The sequence below is a fragment of the Schistocerca cancellata genome, chromosome 3, assembly GCF_023864275.1.
Source record: "Schistocerca cancellata isolate TAMUIC-IGC-003103 chromosome 3, iqSchCanc2.1, whole genome shotgun sequence".
NCBI lineage: Eukaryota > Metazoa > Arthropoda > Insecta > Orthoptera > Acrididae > Schistocerca > Schistocerca cancellata.
The window spans coordinates 507359324-507384927 of NC_064628.1; the positions used below are offsets into that span (position 1 = coordinate 507359324).

The 25604-nt window shown below is 40.4% G+C and overlaps 1 protein-coding gene across 1 annotated transcript in view; it reads right to left on the bottom strand.

The window, feature by feature from the left end:
* Window positions 1-11923, bottom strand: part of LOC126175287 (39S ribosomal protein L21, mitochondrial) — a 33956-nt gene extending 22033 nt beyond the window's left edge. The window contains exons 1-2 of the mRNA XM_049921951.1: window positions 11596-11923; window positions 5969-6088 (exon numbers count right to left, since the gene is read on the bottom strand). Of these exons, the coding sequence (XP_049777908.1) occupies window positions 5969-6088; window positions 11596-11686 (211 nt within the window). The 5' untranslated portion in view covers window positions 11687-11923. The remainder of the gene's footprint in view (window positions 1-5968; window positions 6089-11595) is intronic.
* Window positions 11924-25604: the final 13681 nt, after the last annotated feature.

A 25604-nucleotide genomic window follows, 5' to 3' on the forward strand; every position in this document is an offset into this window, starting at 1 on the left:
ACTGAATTTTCTACCTTTCCAACACTGTCTGAATTATTCAGCACAACCTTTTGCATTCTGTTTGTCAAGTATGATTGAAACCAACCATGTGTAAAGCCATCAATTCCACAAAATGTGACTTTTTGTAAGAGAGTAACATGATCTGCACAATCAAATTCCTTGGAACAGTCACAAGAAATACCAAATTGTGATATTTTATTATTTATAGCTTGTACTCTTTGAGTGAATGTATAAATAGCATTCTCAGTCAAGTACCCCTTCTGGAAACCAAGCTGCAATTGTTTCTATGTAAGTGTGAGACTGCTTGAGTACAATACTTTTTTGAATATTTTGGAAAAATATGTCAGTAAGGACATTGGGTGAATGTTTAAGCCTATATATATATAGCTTACGACACTGCTTATTAAGGGGAGCCAGAATGATGAAAATGGCAAAATTAACGTTTTTTGGGTTTTTTCATTATAAAATTATTAGGAGTTTTTTGGTTAAAACAATCAAGTTTCACTCTTCTAAGTGTGTTTTTTATCGTTTCAAAGTTGATGCGCTGTGCTCCATAAATGGCCATAGTGAGTTGGTGTGTTATCTCTGACGGCATCACTCACAGTCTTTAGGCAGCGTTTCTTGCGGAATTCGCCATTGTTTTGTTTTCCAACATTATAGGCCTTGATCTCTGTGACAGGTGTATGTTCATATCTGTAAACGAAAATGGCATGCTGTGTTTGTTGACTTGTGAAGTTTGCTATGTGTTTGTTGCTTGGCTCAGCAATTTTGCATATTTGATGAATTTTCATCATATCTGTGTTACGTATTTGGTTTGTGGATATAAATATGCCACATTTCAGCAATTGAGTGTATAAGAAAAGATGCAATGAATGGAAGAAAAAATCATTTGTTGTGTCAAAGGGAGATGTTGTTCCGCCTGCTTCACCAAACACTCCAAATCTGTGTGAGAAAACTTCTTCCAGCAAGAAACTTTTTGACAGCAAAGAAAAATTTGAAAATTATGAAAGTGACAGTAATGATGTGAATTAAATAATTAACATTTCCTTGCTGTCTAATATTTTAAAACATAATGTTTTATGCCAAGTTTGCAAAGAAAGAGGACTCAAATTGAAAATAATTTCACACATTGGCTTGGCATGTAAAATGTTATTGAAGAGTGGCAAATTTGGTGGAGAGGTTTTGTTTTATAATTCTAATAGTATTACTCATAGGGTTAACAGTGGGAAGAAGGTGTATGACATAAATGTTAGGCTGGTGTATGGCTTGCATTGGACACGAAAGGGCAGTGCTACAGGGACAATGTTATGTGGAATTATGAACTTGCCAAAACCACCAACCAAGTTTAGATTATTGGTGGGATCTTCTGCTAAAGATGTTGCACAAGCAACAATGAAGAAAGCAGTTGAAGAGACTGTGACTGATAATGGAAATTGTAGAGATTTAACCATTGCTTTAGATGAATCACGGCAACTTAGAGGTCATAAAACTTTAAATGGAGTCGTGACAGCTACCAGTGGAGACAGTTGCAATGTTACTGATGATGCTATTCTCTCCAAACATTGTAGATGTAAGGGCAATACCAAGGAGCAACATAATGAAGGTTGTGAAGCAATTTTCATGGCACAAGTGGAGCAATGGAAGTAGAGGGACTGAAAAGAATTTTTTCTAGGTCAGAGGAGTGGTATAATGTACGATATACTAACTATCTAGGGGATAGTGATCCTAAGGGATACAAAACTGTGGAGGAACTCAAAACCTTATTGCAATGAAATTCACATTAAAAAACATGAATGCACTGGACATGTGAAGAAGCACAAACTGAAGCAGACATTAGGATTCCAGAAGCTTAGTGATGGTAAGACCCTTGGAGGAAGAGGGAGATTGACAGATGAAACAATTGACAGATTGCAGAGGTATTATTGTTGTGGAATTAGGCAAAATACAGGAAGCACCTAGCATATGAGGAAAGCAGTATGGGTATTATTTTTTCATATTGCATCAACAAATGAGCACCCACAACATGCAGTATGTCCCACAGGTGATGACTCATGGTGTAAGTACCAATCAGGGAAGGAATATGACCACAAAAACAGTTTGCCAAATGCTGTAACTGATGCAATTAAGCCCATATTCAGAGATTTCTCACAGCCAAATTTATTGGAAGAGTGCCTACTTGGGAAAACACGGAGTCCCAATGAAAGTGTGAACAATTTAATTTGGATTAGGATTCCAAAAACAGGGTGTGTACAGATAAAAGCATTGCACTTTGGAATGTATAATGCAGTTGCAACATATAAAGCTGGAAACACAAAATGTGAAGTGCTGAAAGGTTTAGGTTTCCAACCAGGGCACAGCACCATTTCCACAATGCACCTAATTGATGAAGAAAGACTTAAGAGGTGCAGCAAGAAGAGACAAAAGTCTCCAACATGCAGCAAACAGGAAGAAGAGACCTGTCAAAAGAAAACTAACACTAGAAACAGAAGAGGCTGCTGATGATCTATCATAAGGAGCATGAGTGTATTAAAAAGCTCTGGGAGCCATTTCCTGCAAGTTTCAAATTTTCATACTTAAGGAACATTTTCTCAAAAACTATTAACAGTAGAGGGCTCAAAATTATACATAATATTGTTTACTTCATTTCCTTCAATGTTACAACAAATTGTAAAAAAATACTGTGTAATTGTAGAGTTATAGAAGAAAAAATGCAAAGTTTTAGAGAAAAAAAACTGGCAATATTAAAAAAAACTGTAAAACAAAAACCAGTAAATATTTCTTAACATGACATTATAACTTTGTAGAGAAATGCTCATTGAAAACATTGTCCAGATTTCAGAGTCATATGTCCAATGGTTTAAAAAAAAAATGTTCATTGTATTTGCTGAAATTAACATTGAGGAAATAGAATATTCCGGCTCCCCTGTTGGAACAACTTTTCGGAATTTCGTTTGAAAGTTCATCAATACCACATTAATCCCAGTACTAGCTGAAGTCTTTGAGAGAATCATGTGTAAACAAATTTATGAGCACCTAGAACCAAACAAGATGTTAAGTACATCACAGTTTTGTTACGAAAGACAGATCATGCATGCATGCTGTAAAGCTCTTAGATATATTTTATCAGCATTCGATGACTATGCTCATTCACAGTTAACCTACTGTGATCTAAGTACAATCTTCAACTGTGTTGAGAATCATGTTTTGCTCTGCAAACTACAACACTATAGAATTTGTGGCAAAACTCTGAAACTAATGAATCATATCTCAATAAAAGAAAGCAGGCAGTGAGTTCAGGTCAGTTATCAAACACACTTGATGTTCAACATGGAGTGCCACAGGGACCAAATTAGGTACCCTTCTATTACTAGTAGAAATAAATGACACACAAGATAATACAGATGCAAAGACATACACATACACAGATGATACTGCTTTTCTGTCTGTAAACTAGGTATCTGAAGACCTTGTCAAAAGAAGCAAATTGGTGAAAGAAAGAGCAGCACCCTGGTTCAGTGCAAATGGTTACTAGTAAATGTAAATAAGATGCAGAATATGTGGTTCAGTTAAGCCAAGACTGCAAAAATGAAGAACAAAATGTAACATTTTGAGACATTACACTTGAAAACAAATTAATGTGGAACTCCCTTGTAGATCAAGTAACAGATTATCAAGAGTAATAAACTTGAAAAGTGACTATTGTCATGTGTCACCTTCAAATATGTAAGGACAGCCTATTTTGCCTTTTTTCGATCTACTTTAAAATACAAATTAATATTCTGAAGAAATAGCAAAAAATAAATAAAATTCTTGTAATTCCGAAGAAGGCAACTATGGTAATGGCAAGAACAATTGGTAAAACTCACTGCAAGTCTTCATTCACGAAGTATAAGATTTTAATTGCAGTTACTATACACATTCAAAAAAGTGTTAATTACATAAGTACTGAACAACCAGATTTAAGTGTAACAAATCAAAAACATGATTATAATACAATGACAATTACTATTCTGCTCTAACCATGAAACAAACTAGCAAAAACAAACAACAGTCATGCCTATACAGCAATCCAAATACATAACGAACTCTGTAAACACTGCACTGCTTCTTGCTGGCTAACCCATTTTATTCTTTAGGAGAATTTTTAGAAATGTCTAATACAACAATGTAAATGTGTATTTTGTAATATAAATAACTAAAGGTACTGACAAAGTTTACTGCATGTACAGATGCTGAACAACTAATAAAGAATATAAACCCTAACTTTCACTTCTTAGAAATTTTATAATTCAGTGAAGGATGTTGGTGCTGCTTCTAGTTGTTTAAAGTTTTGTGGAATGACAGTTTTTAATATATTTTCTTGCTTCTCAAAATGAACTGCTTAATCATATTTTTGCTACTACACTTAGAAAGTAGTTGGTAAAAGTACTTGCAACTTGTGAATTATCAGTCACAACATTGTCAATTAAGTTTTGGCTGTCCCGTCTCTCATTTGACAATATCCCATACAGTTTTAATCTTATTATCAGCATGATTAATTTTAGTCAGGACATTTTAATGGCTTCCCTTAAAATAATATTCTAGTTTGCGCCAAATGTCAGATCCTGACTTGTTCTGTCCTTTTAGTTACCTATGACTATTTGTAATTGGCCTTCTGGATAACTTTTTAGGAAAGCATATTTCAAATATCAATACAAATTTACTATGGAATAAATTGAATTTGATTTTAGCACCTCTTTCTACATCTACTTTATCCCACACCACCCCTTTTAGCTTACTCTTAAAACATTGTATTCTGTTCTCATTAATAGGCCTCTCTGCTTTGTATGAATGTGTCTCAGGGCTGTAAGGTCCTATACTGTTTATTTACATTAACTGTGTATCATGATCAGATTGTCCATTAACCACTGGGTCCAGATTAATTGTTTCAGTTCAAGCACTGCCTATAAAAATGTCATCATTCAGTTTTCTACTACCTTCCTGCACGAATTGGAAAATTGACTAGTGAAATTATATCAAAACACCCACATAATGATTCTAGTTCACTTTTCCTGTCTGTATCGTTTAAGAAAACTACATTGAAATCACCACAAACTACTAACTGTTTCTTCTTGTCTGACAAATAGCTCAATAATGTATCTAGATTTCTCATAAGTAGCTGAAAGTTTTCTGGAGGGGATCTGCAGACTATTACTATTATCAGAGAAGTAATCTGCAGTAACAACCAACCAGCACATGCTTCTAGGTTCTGATTAACGCAAAAAGTATTTGCTTCATTTTTTTTTTTTTTTTTTTTTTTTTTTTTTTAACTTTGTGTCCAACTTTTACATAATTTGCAACTCCTCCTTTTTCCATGTTAATTCTACACAAAATGATGCTACTCTGTAATCCCTGATATTTAACTTCTCCATCCTTGTGGTTATCTGGTGTTCAGAGGGGCACATGCCATTTATCATTTCAGAAGTTTCCACAACTTCAAGGCTTACTAGAAAGTTCTTGCTTTACAACCCCTTCATGTTCCAATGAAACAAATTAATTATATTTTCTGGAAATTGTTACATAATGATTCTGTTTGCTCTAGTTTCCTTCTATATTGCCTGTCGTGTGTAACCTGGCTCCACCTCAAAAAAGTGCCCCTATGACTCCAGTGATCACAGGGATTTTGTTTTGTGTGCTTGCAGCCCCCACCCCCAATTGCACTTTCTGCAAGATGCTCAGCTAATCTTTCATTCTCCTTCCTACTCAGGTGCAGACCATGATTTGAGCATCCCAATCTCCCAGTTGCAGCAACAGACACAGATCTGATATGAGACTTTGTCTCAGTCAGAAGCAATCTGATTAGCTCTCGTTAAAAAGGCTGTTAGTGCTCTACATCAAAATCTCTGCACAATGCCCCATGTTCACTGTCCCTTCCTGCATATATCATTCAAATATACAGCACATACATGTACTGAAGTGATAATCTCACCTCTTGTTGATTTATTTTCTGCTTCTGTAGAATCGACAACAACTTCTTGCTTTATTTCTGATGGTTGTGTAAGTGCCCTCGCCCTAGTGTCAGAAGATGAAAATTTGACAGTTGTTGAACCTGGAAAATTATTGCAAAAAAAAAGCTATAAAGAACAAGAATAAATTTTACACAGTACAAATGCCAAAAGCAAATCAAACCACTGTTCCAAAACACTTTAAACCATTATGAATTCCCGCTCCATTACTGTAACATCCTGTAATACAAACTATAGTTCCTGTTATTGCTATAACAAGAATTATAATTATTATCTTGAAATCTCATTCATTCATTTCACCAACATGCAACCAAACTCAGGTCAAGTGGAGCACTCGACACAGTGCGTCAGCTTAGACTGATGACATAATGATGTTAAGGCATATGACATCATATTTTGATGGTGTATTTGAAAGTTGTCTTTTGAAGTAGGCGTTGAATGATGTGGCATTCCCTTTTGGTAAATTTCCATTTCTGGAAAACTGATGGGCACAATGTATCTGTAATTTGCATTTGGAGATTTCTGTATTATTGCCATAGATTTTGAACTAGGAAATACATGACAATATGATACCATTTTTGCAAAAGTATGGGGCACTGTCCAGCATGCTGACCTGGCAAGACTGAAAAACCACCATAAGCACAAACTTTGATGACAGCCGCTATGTGGAACTGCTGCAACCTGCGAGCACTGACATCGCTGCCACAAGAACACGCCTGTCATCGCACCTATCAACACACACAGTGGCCCCCTAAAACCATCAGCTCAGTGCCTCAGTAGTCAGTCATGATTTCTTGCACCACTATATTGATATCGCTATACATCATTCTCTATGTTAATCTACATCTACATCTACATCCATACTCCGCAAGCCACCTGACGGTGTGTGGCGGAGGGTACCTTGAGTACCTCTATCGGTTCTCCCTTCTATTCCAGTCTCGTATTGTTCGTGGAAAGAAAGATTGTCGGTATGCTTCTGTGTGGGCTCTAATCTCTCTGATTTTATCCTCATGGTCTCTTTGCGAGATATACGTAGGAGGGAGCAATATACTGCTTGACTCTTCGGTGAAGGTATGTTCTCGAAACTTTGACAAAAGCCCGTACCGAGCTACATCTACATCTACATCTACATTTATACTCCGCAAGCCACCCAACGGTGTGTGGCGGAGGGCACTTTACGTGCCACTGTCATTATCTCCCTTTCCTGTTCCAGTCGCGTATGGTTCGCGGGAAGAACGACTGTCTGAAAGCCTCTGTGCGCGCTCTAATCTCTCTAATTTTACATTCGTGATCTCCTCGGGAGGTATAAGTAGGGGGAAGCAATATATTCGATACCTCATCCAGAAACGCACCCTCTCGAAACCTGGCGAGCAAGCTACACCGCGATGCAGAGCGCCTCTCTTGCAGAGTCTGCCACTTGAGTTTGCTAAACATCTCCGTAACGCTATCACGGTTACCAAATAACCCTGTGACGAAACGCGCCGCTCTTCTTTGGATCTTCTCTATCTCCTCCGTCAACCCGATCTGGTACGGATCCCACACTGATGAGCAATACTCAAGTATAGGTCGAACGAGTGTTTTGTAAGCCACCTCCTTTGTTGATGGACTACATTTTCTAAGGACTCTCCCAATGAATCTCAACCTGGTACCCGCCTTACCAACAATTAATTTTATATGATCATTCCACTTCAAATCGTTCCGCACGCATACTCCCAGATATTTTACAGAAGTAACTGCTACCAGTGTTTGTTCCGCTATCATATAATCATACAATAAAGGATCCTTCTTTCTATGTATTCGCAATACATTACATTTGTCTATGTTAAGGGTCAGTTGCCACTCCCTGCACCAAGTGCCTATCCGCTGCAGATCTTCCTGCATTTCGCTACAATTTTCTAATGCTGCAACTTCTCTGTATACTACAGCATCATCCGCGAAAAGCCGCATGGAACTTCCGACACTATCTACTAGGTCATTTATATATATTGTGAAAAGCAATGGTCCCATAACACTCCCCTGAGCGTCTCTCCTGCAGAGTCTTCCACTGGAGTTTATCTATCATCTCCGTAACGCTTTCGCGATTACTAAATGATCCTGTAACTAAGCGCGCTACTCTCCGTTGGATCTTCTCTATATCTTCTATCAACCCTATCTGGTACGGATCCCACACTGCTGAGCAGTATTCAAGCAGTGAGCGAACAAGCGTACTGTAACCTACTTCCTTTGTTTTCGGATTGCATTTCCTTAGGATTCTTCCAATGAATCTCAGTCTGGCATCTGCTTTACCAACGATCAACATTATATGATCATTCCATTTTAAATCACTCCTAATGCGTACTCCCAGATAATTTATGGTATTAACTGCTTCCAGTTCCTGACCTGCTATTTTGTAGCTAAATGATAAAGGATCTATCTTTCTGTGTATTTGCAGCACATTACACTTGTCTACATTGAGATTCAATTGCCATTCCCTGCACCATGCGTCAATTCGCTGCAGATCCTCCTGCATTTCAGTACAATTTTCCATTGTTACAACCTCTCGATACACCACAGCATCATCTGCAAAAAGCCTCAGTGAACTTCCGATGTCATCCACAAGGTCATTTATGTATATTGTGAATAGCAACGGTCCTATGACACTCCCCTGCGGCACACCTGAAATCACTCTTACTTCGGAAGAGTTCTCTCCATTGAGAATGACATGCTGCGTCCTGTTATCTAGGAACTCCTTAATCCAATCACACAATTGGTCTGATAGTCCATATGCTCTTACTTTGTTCATTAAACGACGGTGGGGAACTGTATCGAACGCCTTGCGGAAGTCAAGAAACACGGCATCTACCTGTGAACCCTTGTCTATGGCCCTCTGAGTCTCGTGGACGAATAGCGCGAGCTGGGTTTCACATGACCGTCTTTTTCGAAACCCATGCTGATTCCTACAGAGTAGATTTCTAGTCTCCAGAAAAGTCATTATACTTTAACACAATTCTGAATTCACAGTTCTGAATTCACTACATCTCAGCCTTCAGTCTTAGTTTATTTGTTGGAGTTATTACGCTCCCATGCCTTCTCCACTGCTTGTTGTTCCCTAGTTGATTTTTTCCGCCTGTTTACTCTCGGTATACTTGTGGTAGGAAAGTCTCTTTTAATAAGAATTTTGCGGAGGGGATGTAGTTTTCTTTTTGTATGAATTGAGGAATGAGGATGTTGGAAGAACAGTGAGAGTTTTGTGCATTTAAGTCTTTTGTGTTTGTTATGATTTATTTCAAATAAAGTGTTCTTTTAACTTTAGTCTACACAATAGGTATTACAGGAAACTAGATATTTGTTGGTGAGGAGGGTGGGTTTTGATATTTCAGTGATTTTTTTGTTGAGAGGGGGGATTATGGATGCTTGGTTGGGGTGATTAGATAGGCTATGTATTTAATTTTTTGTGTGTGTTTTGGTTTGCATATTAAATAGTGTTTATTTTCGATTTTTATTTTGGGTACGTCTTGATTAATTTTTTATGATGATGATTCTGAAAGGTATGTTAGCTATGTAATGTATTTATTCAGCTCTTAGAATTTTGTGAGAAACAGGACTGATGGGTATCATATGGTTCATTGCATCCATATAGGTTAACTGAAGTTTATGATATCAGTTCTAAGTCTCCTTATACTGCTGTTTTGAGATTTGTGAGTATTGTGGAGTTCAGTTTAGTTATAAGCGTTGATTAAGGCAATGATACCAATTTTACACCAGAACTGGACATTTTGTTAACATTGTTGCTTACTGGTTGGTTGCTGTCATGCAGTCAATTTTAGCTACATATTTTAAGTGAAGATAATGATACCAGCATTATGTCAAAACTGGTTTGCTATTTTGAAGATAACACCACTTTGTGGTTGGCTTGTTTAGGTTCACTTAAAGTAACGATACAAATTTTAAATATGAATTAGCTATAATTTTACAGATATTGTGTTTCATGTTTGCTGGATGTTATCAAGTTTAATTTACCTATGAAGATTTAGTGACTACAATGACAACAATTTTACAACTGAATTGGCTTTTTTTGGTTACGTTGTTTTTGGGTATCCAGTAGTTCCAAAGAAAACAATACCAATTGGCTCTGAGCACTATGGGACTTAACATCTGAGGTCATCAGTCCCCTAGAAACTAGAACTACTTAAACCAAACTAACCTAAGGACATCACACACATCCGTGGCCGAGGCAGGATTCGAACCTGCGACCGTAACGGTCGCACAGTTCCAGACTGAAGCACCTAGAACCGCTCGGCCACACTGGCCAGCAAACAATACCAATTGTATGGTGTATTCAGCAAGTTTTATTTAATGCGAGGTTCATGGTTAAAAACTAGGATGTAGTTTACGCATTGTTGGTAAATCTCAGTGGTCTGCCCTCACCCAAAAACCTCAACTTCTCACGATATGTAACTAACTATTATGATATAAAATCACTAGTAAAAATATACCCACTGCATCTTCTTTTGTAAGTTATTAGCAGAGGTTGAGGGTGGAACCTACAGAATCTCTGATTCTGCCGACTGCTGTCATCCTAAATGGAACATATGATAATGGTTAATATTCCTATTAACACTGAAGTGGGGATGGGATGGAAAGCATTCTGATGTTTTCGAAATTAATCTGCAGAAGCCACAGACACAGTATTTGCATTCAGCAGAGACGCTGTATTTGTATTCAGCAAGTGAGGGTTCAACCACAAGAAACTACACAGTGAACCATAAATATACGTGGGTGAAGAGGTTTCTCATCACCCTCATACAAGTTCTCTGTGACTGGAACCCAGTTTTCCTGAATGCAAATGAAGTCTCTTACTTAATCTGTATACTATAATAATATAATATATGAGTGTACTGCTTACTACTAGCAATGACTGTGCCAGCCATATGTAACATAACAAATTAAAATTAAAATCTGTACTTTGGTAAAACCAGTTGTTTCCTCCATTATGTTAAATAGGCCTAGCTGTTGTGTAACACTTGCTGATAGCTAGTATTTGCCTGATTACATTGGTATTTATCTAAGGAAATAGTTAGGATACATACACCTGCAACAACATGTGTCTGTTTAATATACACTAATGTTGTGTGATGAAACTTTACAACAACCATCAATTTCTATGCAGCTAAGGGGAATTTCAAAGTCTTGAATTTATACTGTCAGGTACTTCAGGTTGTAGTTGCATACCTACAACAAACTCGTAAACATTGTAAACGACATGTATTGCACGTCGCATTCAATGGAAATAAACCAGGTAAATGTTCACAATAAAAAAGGCATCGGCTATGCAAGTCGAGTTACACAAATAAACGTTTATCACAAATAATTAGGAGGCACACAAATGGATGCTACGTAAAACGTTCCGTACTAATGTAGCTAGAGCTGAGAAGTTCTACACTAACATTTGTTACTACGAAAGACGTAGCAATGAAACTAACAACAGAATCACTGCTTCAATATGGCAAATACACTACTTAGTTTATGTTTCTTGTCATCAAATGTAACTTTACAATTCGTTCTGAAAAAGTACAATAATTACTAGCATACTATCATAATTAATACTAACCTGCTATGGGGAAAAACTGACTTTTACTAACCCATTTATGGGTACCAAATGAGATTCGGCCGAAAGTTTTACATATTGCAGCCAATGCCATTACGTAATAATCAACATGAAAACCACAAGGAGTATTTTTTTAAAGATATTTGGTTAATGCTTCTCCGCACAACTATTTGTGCTCTACGAGTCTACACTGTGCCGGTGTGCCCCATGCTTTGTTTTGTAAACATTTCAGACCAAAGATTAAAGGCCCGTCAACGTGCAACAATTTGTCTGTGCCAGTGATCTCCATATTCGTATAGAGATCACTGGTCTGTGCACTTTCAGCTGCGCGGACAGGTCGTTGCACATATACAGGAGATTTGCGCAGGTTGCAGATGTGCGCATAGCTGGAAGATGGAGTTCGAGGTTTTAGCGAAATAGCTGAAACCTGTGAGTTCGAATCACTTCTGCGCAGACAAGCTGTCCGTCGCTAATACGAGTTCGATTCAGTTGTTTGTTCAGTCATGCGTTTCTCGTCAGTTTGTGTGCAGATTGAATATTAAAATGGCAGATAAACGTCAGTGTTCTAGACAGCTCATTGTAGAATTTGTCGAAATGCATAGGAATCACGCATGTTTGTGGAAAATCAAAAGTAGGGGCTATAGCGATAGGGATAAGAAGGTAGCTGCTTATCATTCTTTAACAAATAAATTACGAGCTGCTGACCCCACGGCAAACAATGAAATAATACATAATAATAAAAAATTGTCGCAGACCGTTTACTGCAAAGAGCTAAACAAAGTAACGAAATCTATTTGAACTGGTGCCGGGGAATTACTAGCATAATTTCACTCAGTATTGTCCCGTGCCATAATCCAAGATTAGATGTGACAGTGTAGCAAAGAAAAGTAGGTCCTATCTGTGGTAAAGAAGAGTGCCGTTAGAATATTGTGTTATGCTGATAATGGAATGTCTTGGAACAGTGCCTTCAAGAACATTAGTATTATTGCACGTCTTTTCCTTATAGATATAATGGGTGGTTCATAGGAAGAGTGATTTGCAGAAATCAGAATCACAGTATTACAAGGAAAACCTTCCAGATATACTAAGAATTTCATTTTCTGGGGCAAAAGTTGCTCGTAGACTTCAGGCAGGAAACTGAAATTCTCGACTTAAAACTGCACTAAATCTGGCCACGTATATAACTTCTAACAATATCCTGTGTCTCAAACCCGTCTAAAACTATCAAAATATTATCTGGACCTTGTCAAAATTGAGTGCAGTACTTTAATTGCCTACATAAAATCATCCTTCAGGACAGCGCAAATAGTTCACGTATGTTTGGGACGATTTCACTTGCTGCCTGTTTCGAAATGCCAGTAGTAAATTTTGGATCCTTGCAGCTTCTGTTACTAGGAATCTTACCATCACCGACAGCGAAACTTGCAGCGAGACTGGTCTCCTCATGCAAGGCTTTTTTAACGTATTATACTTGGGGTTATGAGTGTCAGAAGATAACTTATAGATTTCTAAATCTTTCCTCAAACAGTTACGTCAGTTGTTGAGTCCGCCCAGCAGCCTGTGAAATAAATTTATATGCGAAAACTGCCTTTGCTTAAGCAGCCAATGTATAAGCCATTCCGATCTGCCTTTCTGTTTCTGGCGTTTTGTCTTTTGCAACATAAATTCCGAACACAGACCTTCATAGAATTTCCTCTATTTCTGAATAAATGAAACAAACTTCGATGTTACTGTATGAGAGCGTAGTCGCTTGCCACTGAAGTTTCTTTTCTACACCGGCAGATGGCGGGCCAGCCGTAGATTGGAACTTTTGTCGTAGAACATACGATGTTTGCAGTGGGTTATTGCATGCACAGGCATTTGTACGTATATCAGCGTGTTGGACAGGCCTTAAAAAATACAAAAATGAAGTGCCATACTGCCATGGAGGTAAAAATATCCCCATTTTTACCCATATGTCAACTGCAACCTTTTTTGCTTCTAGCATAACACCATTTAGTCACCATCAATTTAAAAAATGACAGTTATAGCAAGGTAACATTTAACCTTTATCAGACACTCTGTGGAGGAGACATTAATAAATGTATCTTCAGAATACTATTGCGACACATAGTGCATGAGCGTTCTATATCTACATGTGAACCACCGTGCAGTCCATGGTATGTTCCACTGTACCAGTTTTGTTAGGGTTTCTTCCCACTCCATTAACATGCGGAGCGCGGGAAGAATGATCCTGTAAGTGCTTCTGTGAGTGCTGTCATTAATCCAATCTTCTCCTCACAATCTCTGTGTGAGCGATGTTGTTATTGCAGTCCTCAGTCCTGAGACCGGCTTGATGCAGCTCTCCATGCTACTCTATCCTGCGCAAGCTTCTTCATCTCCCAGTACCTACTGCAACCTACATCCTTCTGAATCTCCTTGGTGTATTCATCTCTTGGTCTCCCTCTACGATTTTTACCCTCCACGCTGCCCTCCAATACTAAATTGGTGAGCCCTTGATGCCTCAGAACATGTCCTACCAACCGATCCCTTCTCCTAGTCAAGTTGTGCCACAAACTTCTCTTCTCTCCAATCCTATTCAACACCTCCTCATTAGTTATGTGATCTAATCTTCAGCATTCTTCTGTAGCACCACATTTCGAAAGCTTATATTCTCTTCTTGTCTAAACTATTTATCGTTCATGTTTCACTTCCATACATGGCTACACTCTATACAAATACTTTCAGAAACGACTTCCTGACACTTAAATCTATAGTCGATGTTAACAAATTTCTCTTCTTCATAAACGCTTTCCTACATTTTATATCCTCTCTACTTCGACCATCATCAGTTATTTTGCTCCCCAAATAGCAAAACTCCCTTAATACTTTAAGTGTCTCATTTCCTCGTTTTGCTTTTGTTGATGTTCATCTTATATCCTCCCTTCAAGACACTATCCATTCCGTTCAACCGCTCTTCCAAGTCCTTTACTGTCTCTGACAGAATTACAATGTCATCGGCGAACCTCAAAGTTTTTATTTCTTCTCCTTGGATTTTAATACCTACTCCGAATTTTTCTTTTGTTTCCTTCACTGCTTGCTCAATATGCAGATTGAATAACATTGGGGAGAGGCTACAACACTGTCTCACTCAATTCCCAACCACTGCTTCCCTTTCATGCCCCTCAACTCTTATAACTGCCATCTGGTTTCTGTACAAATTATAAGTAGACTTTCGCTCTCTGTATTTTACCCCTGCCACCTTCAGAATTTGAAAGAGAGTCTTCCAGTCAACATTGTCAAAAGCTTTCTCTAAGTCTACAAATGCTAGAAACGTAGGTATGCCTTTCCTTAATCTAGCTTCTAAGATAAGCCGTAGGGTCAGTATTGCCTAACGTGTTCCAATATTTATACGGAATCCAAACTGATCTTCCCCAAGGTCGGCTTCTACTAGTTTTCCATTCGTCTGTAAATAATTCACGTTAGTAATTTGCAGCTGTGACATTAAACTGATAGTTCGGTAATTTACACATCTGTCAACACCTGCTTTCCATAGGACTGGAATTATTATACTCTTCTTGAAGTCTGAGGGTATTTCGCCTGTCTCATACATCTTGTTCACCAGATGGTAGAGTTTTATCAGGACTGGCTCTCCCAAGGCCATCAGTAGTTCTAATGGAATGTTGTCTACTCCTGGGACCTTGTTTCGACTCAGGTCTTTCAGTGCTCTGTCAAACTCTTCACGCAGTATCATATCTCCCATTTCATCTTCATCCTCTTCCAATTCCATAATATTGTCCTCAAGTACATCGCCCTTGTATAGACCCTCTATATACTCCTTCCACCTTTCTGCTTTCCCTTCTTTGCTTAGAACTGGTTTTCCATCTGAGCTCTTGATATTCATACAAGTGGTTCTCTTTTCTCCGAAGGTCTCTTTAATTTTCCTGTAGGCAGTATCTATCTTACCCCTAGTGAGTTAAGCCTCTACATCCTTACATTTACCATCTAGCCATCCCTGCCATTTTGCACTTCCTGTCGATCTCATTTTTGAGACGTTTGTATTCCTTTTTGCCTGCTTCATTTACTGCATTTTTTATATTTTCTCTTTTCATCAATTAAATTCAATATTTCTCCTGTTACCCAGGGATTTCTTCTAGCCCTCGTCTTTTTACCTATTTGATCCTCTGCTGCCTTCACCATTTCATCCCTCAAAGCTACCCATTCTTCTTCTACTGTATTTCTTTCCCCCACTCCTGCCATTTGTTCCCTTACGCTCTCCCTGAAACTCTGTACAACCTCTGGTTTAGTCAGTTTATCCAGGTCCCATCTCCTTAAATTCCCACATTTTTGCAGTTTCTTCAGTTTTAATCTACAGTTCATAACCAATAGATTGTGGTCAGAGTCCACATCTGCCCCTGGAAATGTCTCACAATTTAAAACCTGCTTCCTAAATCTCTGTCTTACCATTATATAATCTATCTGAAATCTGTCAGTATCTCCAGGCTTCTTCCATGTATACAACCTTCTTTTATGATTCTTGAACCAAGTGTTAGCTATGATTAAGTTGTGCTCTGTGCAAAATTCTACCAGGCGGCTTCCTCTTTCATTTCTTAGCCCTATTCCATAGTCACCTACTACATTGCCTTCTTTCCCTTTTCCTACTACCGAATTCCAGTCACCCATGATTATTAAATTTTCGTCTCCCTTCACTATCTGTATAATTTCTTTTATTCCATCACACATTTCTTCAATTTCTTCGTCATCTGCAGAGCTAGTTGGCATATAAACTTGTACTACTGTATTTGGTGTGGGCTTCATGTCTATCTTGGCCACAATAGTGCATTCACTATGCTGTTTGTAGTACCTTACCCGTACTCCTATTTTTTTTATTCATTATTAAACCTACTCCTGCATTACCCCTATTCGACTTTGTATTTATAACCCGTATTTGCCTGACCAAATGTCTTGTTCCTCCTGCCACCGAACTTCACTAATTCTCACTATATCTATCTTTAACCTATCCATTTCCCTTTTTAAATTTTCTAACCTACCTGCCCGATTAAGGGATCTGAAATTCCACGCTCCGATCCGTAGAACGCCAGTTTTCTTTCTCCTGATAATGACGTCCTCTTGAGTAGTCCCCGCCCAGAGATCCGAATGGGGGACTATTTTACCTCCAGAATATTTTACCCAAGAGGACGCCATCATCATTAACCATACAGTAAAGCTGCATGCCCTCGGGAAAAATTACGGCTGTAGTTTCCCCTTGCTTTCAACCGTTCGCAGTAGCAGCACAGCAAGGCTGTTGCAAGCCACCCCACCAACGGCAAGGTCCATGGTTCATGGGGGGGGGGGGTGCGATATATTCCTAGATTCACCGTTTTAGGTTGGTTCTTGAAATTTTGTAAGTACTTTGCTCAGAATAGTTTGCGTCTACCTTCAAGAGCCTGCCAGTTCAGATTTTTCAGCATCTCCTATGGGTTAGACAAACCTGTGACCATTCTTGCTGCCCTTCTAGGTATACATTCAATATCCCCTGTTAGTCCTATCTGTTAGAGATCCCAGACACTTGATCAATATTCTGGGATGGGCCATACAAGTTATTTGTAAGCGATCTTCTTTGTAAATTGATTGCGTTTCTCTAGCATTGTACCAATAAACTGAAGTCTGCTGCCTGCATAAACCTCAAATGAGCCCATGTCATAGTTCCATTGAATGTCCCTAGCCAGGTGCTTGTATGAGTTTATCGATTCCAACTGTGACTCCCTGATTATCTTCATAAGATACTATGTTTTTCTCATTATATAAAGTGCATAGTTTTATATTTCTGAACATTTAAAGCAAACTGCCAATCTTTGTATCACTTTGAAATCTTATCAAGGTCTGACTGAATATTTGTGCAGATTCGTTCAGGCTGTATTTTATTGTAGATAGCTACAACATCTGCATGAAGTCTGAGGTTAATATTAATATTGTCTGCAAGATCATTAATATATAACATGAACAGGAAGCGACCCAACACAAGTTACTTTACATCTGTCAATGACTCTCCATCGAAGATAGCATGTTCCTTCCATCTTACCAAGAAATCCTCAACCCAGTCACAAACTTCTTCTGGTACCCTATACGATCTAATTTTAAGAATAAACGTAGGTGAAAATGAAATGAGAATATGGCATTGTTGGCCAGGAGGCCCCATCCAGGGAAGTTCGGCCGCCGAGTGCAAGTCTTAATTTCAGTCGATGCCACATTGGGCGACTTGCGTGCTGATGATGAGGATGAAATGATGACAGGGCAGCACAACTCCCAATCCACAAGCGGAGAAAATCCCCAACCCGGCCGGGAATCGAACTCGGGCCCGCTGCATGGGAGGCAAGCAGATAACCAATCAGCTAAGCAGGCGGGCAGCATAGGCATGTTGCTGAGTCAAATGCTTTTCGGAAATCGAGATATAATGCATCTAGCTGATTGACTTGATGGATGGGTTTCAGGGATTCATCTGAGAAAAATGCGAGTAGGGTTTCGCATGATCCATGTGTTCCGAATCCATATTGGTTGGCCCCAAGAAGGTCATTCTGTTCGAGATATTATGTTTGGGTTCAGAATATGTTCTAAAATTCTACAACAAATAGATGTCAAGGATATTGGACAGTAGTTTTGTGGATGAACTCTACTACCCTTCTTGTAAATGGGTGTGACCTGTTGTTTCTTCCAACTAATGGGCATGGTTTTTTACCTAAGGGATCTACAATAGACTATAGTTGGAAGAGGTGCTAACTCAACCACAAATTCAGTATAGAGTCTGATAGGGATCCCTCTGAACCCTGGAGCTTTGTTCAATTTTAATGATATCAGCTGTTTCTCAACACCACCGACACTAACAACTGTTTCACTCACCTTTCCAGTGGTACAGGGATTAAAGTAGGGCAATTCTCCTGTGTTTTCCTTTATAAAGGAACATTTGAAGACAGAATTAAGCATTTCAACTTTTGCTTTGCTATACTCAATTTCAGTTCCTTCGCCAGTGACTGGACGCCAAAATTGGTGCCACTAACAGCCTTTACACATGACCAGAATTTCTTTGGGTTTTCTGAAAGATCATTTCACAATATTCTGCTACGGTAGTCATTGAAGACTACATGGATTGCTCTCTTGACAGCCAAATGCTTTCACACAGTGTATCTCTATCTACGCTCCTATGATTTATTTTACACCTATTGTGTAGCAGTTTCCGGTTCTTAAGAAGTTTCTTTATACTGATGGTATACCAGACCCTCACTATGAACCATTCTACTGGGTACACGTCTGTCAAGTGCATGGTCAACTATTTTTTAAAACTTGAGCCATAGTTCCTCTACATGTTCCTGCCTTGTGCTGAAAGTTTCAAGTTCCTCAATGAGGTATGATGCTACTAATTTTTAATCTAGTCCACTGAATGTATATATCTTTCTACTTGTGTTAGTTGTCCTCTATACCTGCATCATGGTCACTGATATCAGTTTCAATGTCGACACCCTCAAAGAGGTCAGGTCTATGTTTTGGCACTAAATCCAATATACTTCCATCACGAGTGGTGATCAGGACAATTTGTTCAAGTAGTTTCCGGAGAAGCCATTTAGTACTTCTTTGCAGGATGTCTTGTTATGCTAGATACAATTGACGGCAAACCACTTGTTTGTATGAAAACAGGTAATTCAGTTCTTGTAATAAGACTGACGGTCATCATTCCTTATTGATTTTATTATCTTCCTGAGATATAAACTTAGCTATGGCTTCAGATGTACTTCTTGTTGTATTCCCAAGAACTGGGATAGTGCAGAGTGGTTGGTAGTGCCAGAATCTCGAGAGCTACTGTAAGTAGATCATTTCACAATATTCTGCTACGGTAGTCATTGAAAACTACACGCATTGCTCTCTTGACAGCCAAATGCTTTCACACAGTCTATCTATGCTCCTATGATATATTTTACACCTATTGTGCAGCAGTTTCCGTTTCTTCCCACCCTAGGCCCGACAAGACGCCTCCTGAGAAGCGGCAAGGTAGGAACAGGCAAAATGCAACAGGGAATAACAATATTAATGTGCTAATAGTAAACTGCAGGAGCGTCTATAGAAAGGTCCCAGAACTGCTCTCATTAATAAACGGTCACAACGCCCACATAGTACTAGGGACAGAAAGTTGGCAGAAACCAGACGTAAACAGTAATGAAATCCTAAACTCAGATTGGAATGTATACCGCAGAGACAGGCTGGACAGTGAAGGGGGAGGCGTGTTTATAGCAATAAGAAGTGCAATAGTATCGAAGGAAATTGACGGAGATCCGAAATGTGAAATAATTTGGGTGAAGGTCACGGTTAAAGCAGGCTTAGACATGGTAATTGGATGTCTCTACAGGCCCCCTGGCTCAGCAGCTGTTGTGGCTGAGCACCTGAAGGATAATTTGGAAAATATTTCGAGTAGATTTCCCCACCATGTTATAGTTCTGGGTGGAGATTTTAATTTGCCGGATATAGACTGGGAGACACAAACGTTCATAACGGGTGGCAGGGACAAAGAATCCAGTGAAATTTTTTAAGTGCTTTATCTGAAAACTACCTTGAGCAGTTAAACAGAGAACCGACTCGTGGCGATAATACACTCCTGGAAATGGAAAAAAGAACACATTGACACCGGTGTGTCAGACCCACCATACTTGCTCCGGACACTGCGAGAGGGCTGTACAAGCAATGATCACACGCACGGCACAGCGGACACACCAGGAACCGCGGTGTTGGCCGTCGAATGGCGCTAGCTGCGCAGCATTTGTGCACCGCCGCCGTCAGTGTCAGCCAGTTTGCCGTGGCATACGGAGCTCCATCGCAGTCTTTAACACTGGTAGCATGCCGCGACAGCGTGGACGTGAACCGTATGTGCAGTTGACGGACTTTGAGCGAGGGCATATAGTGGGCATGCGGGAGGCCGGGTGGACGTACCGTCGAATTGCTCAACACGTGGGGCGTGAGGTCTCCACAGTACATCGATGTTGTCGCCAGTGGTCGGCGGAAGGTGCACGTGCCCGTCGACCTGGGACCGGACCGCAGCGACGCACGGATGCACTCCAAGACCGTAGGATCCTACGCAGTGCCGTAGGGGACCGCACCGCCACTTCCCAGCAAATTAGGGACACTGTTGCTCCTGGGGTATCGGCGAGGACCATTCGCAACCGTCTCCATGAAGCTGGGCTACGGTCCCGCACACCGTTAGGCCGTCTTCCGCTCACGCCCCAACATCGTGCAGCCCACCTCCAGTGGTGTCGCGACAGGCGTGAATGGAGGGACGAATGGAGACGTGTCGTCTTCAGCGATGAGAGTCGCTTCTGCCTTGGTGCCAATGATGGTCGTATGCGTGTTTGGCGCCGTGCAGGTGAGCGCCACAATCAGGACTGCATACGACCGAGGCACACAGGGCCAACACCCGGCATCATGGTGTGGGGAGCGATCTCCTACACTGGCCGTACACCACTGGTGATCGTCGAGGGGACACTGAATAGTGCACGGTGCATCCAAACCGTCATCGAACCCATCGTTCTACCATTCCTAGACCGGCAAGGGAACTTGCTGTTCCAACAGGACAATGCACGTCCGCATGTATCCCGTGCCACCCAACGTGCTCTAGAAGGTGTAAGTCAACTACCCTGGCCAGCAAGATCTCCGGATCTGTCCTCCATTGAGCATGTTTGGGACTGGATGAAGCGTCGTCTCACGCGGTCTGCACGTCCAGCACGAACGCTGGTCCAACTGAGGCGCCAGGTGGAAATGGCATGGCAAGCCGTTCCACAGGACTACATCCAGCATCTCTACGATCGTCTCCATGGGAGAATAGCAGCCTGCATTGCTGCGAAAGGTGGATATACACTGTACTAGTGCCGACATTGTGCATGCTCTGTTGCCTGTATCTATGTGCCTGTGGTTCTGTCAGTGTGATCATGTGATGTATCTGACCCCAGGAATGTGTCAATACAGTTTCCCCTTCCTGGGACAATGAATTCACGGTGTTCTTATTTCAATTTCCAGGAGTGTATATTAGACCTTCTGGTGACAAACAGACCCGAACTATTTGAAACAGTTAACGCAGAACAGGGAATCAGCGATCATAAAGCGGTTACTGCATCGATGATTTCAGCCGTAAATAGAAATATTAAAAAAGGTAGGAAGATTTTTCTGTTTAGCAAAAGTGACAAAAAGCAGATTACAGAGTACCTGACGGCTCAACACAAAAGTTTTGTCTCGAGTACAGATAGTGTTGAGGATCAGTGGACAAAGTTCAAAACCATCGTACAATATGCGTTAGATGAGTATGTACCAAGCAAGATTGTAAGAGATGGAAAAGAGCCACCGTGGTACAACAACCGAGTTAGAAAACTGCTGTGGAAGCAAAGGGAACTTCACAGCAAACATAAACATAGCCAAAGCCTTGCAGACAAACAAAAATTACGCGAAGCGAAATGTAGTGTTAGGAGGGCTATGCGAGAGGCGTTCAATGAATTCGAAAGTAAAGTTCTATGTACTGACTTGGCAGAAAATCCTAAGAAATTTTGGTCTTATGTCAAAACGGTAGGTGGATCAAAACAAAATGTCCAGACACTCTGTGACCAAAATGGTACTGAAACAGAGGATGACAGACTAAAGGCCGAGATACTAAATGTCTTTTTCCAAAGTTGTTTCACAGAGGAAGATTGCACTGTAGTTCCTTCTCTAGATTGTCGCACAGATGACAAAATGGTAGATATCGAAATAGACGACAGAGGGATAGAGAAACAATTAAAATCGCTGAAAAGAGGAAAGGCCGCTGGACCTGATGGGATACCAGTTCGATTTTACACAAAGTACGTGAAGGAACTTGCACCTCTTCTTGCAGCGGTGTACTGTAGGTCTCTAGAAGAGCGTAGCGTTCCAAAGGATTGGAATAGGGCACAGGTCATCCCTGTTTTCAAGAAGGGACGTCGAACAGATGTGCAGAACTATAGACCTATACCTCTAACGTCGATCAGTTGTAGAATTTTGGAACACGTATTATGTTCGAGTATAATGACTTTTCTAGAGACTAGAAATCTACTCTGTAGGAATCAGCATGGGTTTCGAAAAAGACGGTCGTGTGAAACCCAGCTCGCGCTATTCGTCCACGAGACTCAGAGGGCCATAGATGCCGTGTTTCTCGACTTCCGCAAGGCGTTCGATACAGTTACCCACAGTCGTTTAATGAACAGAGTAAGAGCATATGGACCAGTTGTGTGATTGGATTGAAGAGTTCCTAGATAACAGAACGTAGCATGTCATTCTCAATGGAGAGAAGTCTTTCGAAGTAAGAGTGATTTCAGGTGTGCAGCATGGGAGTGCCATGGGACCGTTGCTATTCACAATATACATAAATGACCTTGTGGATGACATCGGAAGTTCACTGAGGCTTTTTGCAGATGATGCTGTGGTGTATCGAGAGGTTGTAACAATGGAAAATTGTACTGAAATGCAGGGGGATCTGCAGCGAATCGACGCATGGTGCAGGGAATGGCAATTGAATCTTAATGTAGACAAGTGTAATGTGCTGCGAATACATAGAAAGATAGATCCCTTACCATTTAGCTACAAAATAGCAGGTCAGGAACTGGAAGCAGTTAATTCCATAAATTATCTGGGAGTACGCATTAGGAGTGATTTAAAATGGAATGATCATATAAAGTTGATCGGCGGTAAAGCAGATGCCAGATTGAGATTCATTGGAAGAATCCTAAGGAAATGCAATCCGAAAACAAAGGAAGTAGGTTACAGTACGCTTGTTCGCCCACTGCTTGAATACTGCTCGGCAGTGTGGGATCCGTACCAGATAGGGTTGATAGAAGATATAGAGAAGATCCAACGGAGAGCAGCGCGCTTCGTTACAGGATCATTTAGTAATCGCGAAAGCGTTACGGAGATGATAGATAAACTCCAGTGGAAGACTCTGCAGGAGAGACGCTCAGTAGCTCGGTGCGGCCTTTTGTTAAAGTTTCGGGAACATACCTTTACCGAGGAGTCAAGCAGTATATTGCTCCCTCCTACGTATATCTCGCGAAGAGACCATGAGGATTAAAACAGAGAGATTAGAGCCCACACAGAAGCATACCGACAATCCTTCTTTCCACAAACAATACGAGACTGGAATAGAAGGGAGAACCGATAGAGGTACTCAGGGTACCCTCTGCCACACACCGTCAGGTGGCTTGCGGAATATGGATGTAGATGTAGAAGTATTTGGCTCTACCAGTCTCATAATGGTTGCATTGAAATAGAATATGACTGACATCACAAACTGTGACGTCATCACACTGACAGTAGGGTATCCCTGATATGTTGATTTTATGTAAGTAAGCAAGGAAAGATCCATGATTGAGATGCATTTGCGCAACAGACAACATTATTTTCCATGTGTGTTTGGACTTAACGAACTATGGTTGTTTTGGCACAATAGGCTGCATACCTGTGAGCTTTTAGCCCATGTTTTATTGACTATCAGTTCATTCTCCCTGCCACAAAAGAATCGCTTGTCGCTTTATTTCAAGAGGTAATCTGTGTATTTGAATTTTATGTCTATAAGTCTAACACTGCTAATCGCTTCTCTTGCTAGTTGATCTATTTTGTCATTATATTTGTAGCGACCTGAAGATCGACTGAGAAATCACAAGCAACAATTGACTATTACAGCGAGATATATTTTGTCTTTTACAAGTTCTTTGTATCCTGTTTGTCATGTATCTGGTAACCTAGCGACACTGTATAGTGTAAACTTTGAGTATATTAAAAGTGTTTATTAACAAACTGTGTGTGCCTTCATTCTGGATCAACGCATCACTCACGAAATCCTAGAATCGTGATTCGAGTAGGAACTTGGAGAAATGACAGATCAACTTGGAAATGGCAGCGTTAAACAGAGAACGCAAACGAGGTACTGCAAACACCGCACTTCACTGCAGCTGGTACCCCCACCGTCCAGCAACCATCGATTCATCCGTTTTCTGAAAATGAAAAACTGCACATCAAGTCAAACAGCCAGTGTACTGAACATTTAGACCAGAACTCAGCTTCACACATTTTCTGCCAACATGTTCACAACAACACAACACAATTTCACTGCCATTGCACATTTAAATGAATCACAGACTGTGCAGGTGGAGGTGGTTTTACATGCAAAGAGTTATGAGACAGTAAAAAACTGCTTAATGAAGCAGGTCACACTTATTCCGGAGTCTATGTTACAGAGGTTCTTAACAGATGAGCGCTTGGGAAGCAAGTCAGCCAAACAACTCCTGTTAGAGGTTCGTTCACTGGCAGGCTCAGATCAGTTGCCTGAGAGGTCACTGAGAATGCTTTCGTAAGAAGGCTTGCTGATAACATGAGAATGATACCAGCCACAGACATGGAATTGCCTCTAACGATGTTCGGAGAAAAAGTAGAAGCCATTGCTGCTTGTTTGCAGAGTAATGATGGTGGTACTGTAGCTACTAGAATCGACATGGTTGGCAAGCCCAGACCCAGCATTTCAGGAGCAGTTACAAGAACCAGCCCCAGACCAGGCATTCAGTTGTATGATCTGGTGAATTCCATAGAGCAGCTGGCCAACAGCATTCAAGTACTTAGTGCACAAGTCGTGGCACTACAGAATAGGCAACATTAGCAGGACCCGGAAATTAGTGGAGGACGTAGGCCCCCGAACAAGCAATATAAAGGCAGGGTAAATAAGGATAATGATTATTGTTGTTGGTTTCACCAGCGTTTTGGAGACAGAGCATGCAAGTGAGCAGTTCCTTGCTGAAACTGTTTCGGCGACCTATAAAGGGCACTACAAGCCATCATTCTGCAATTTTTAATCACCTCTTCACGTCTTCCCACGCTACGACTACCACGCCAAGTATGCAGGAGACGCCTATAACTGGAAATCTCCTCAGTGTGCACTAGGGCTCGCAAGAGAATTTACACAGAGGAACTGTTACAGTGTCCTGCACAGAGCACTAAACAGGTGA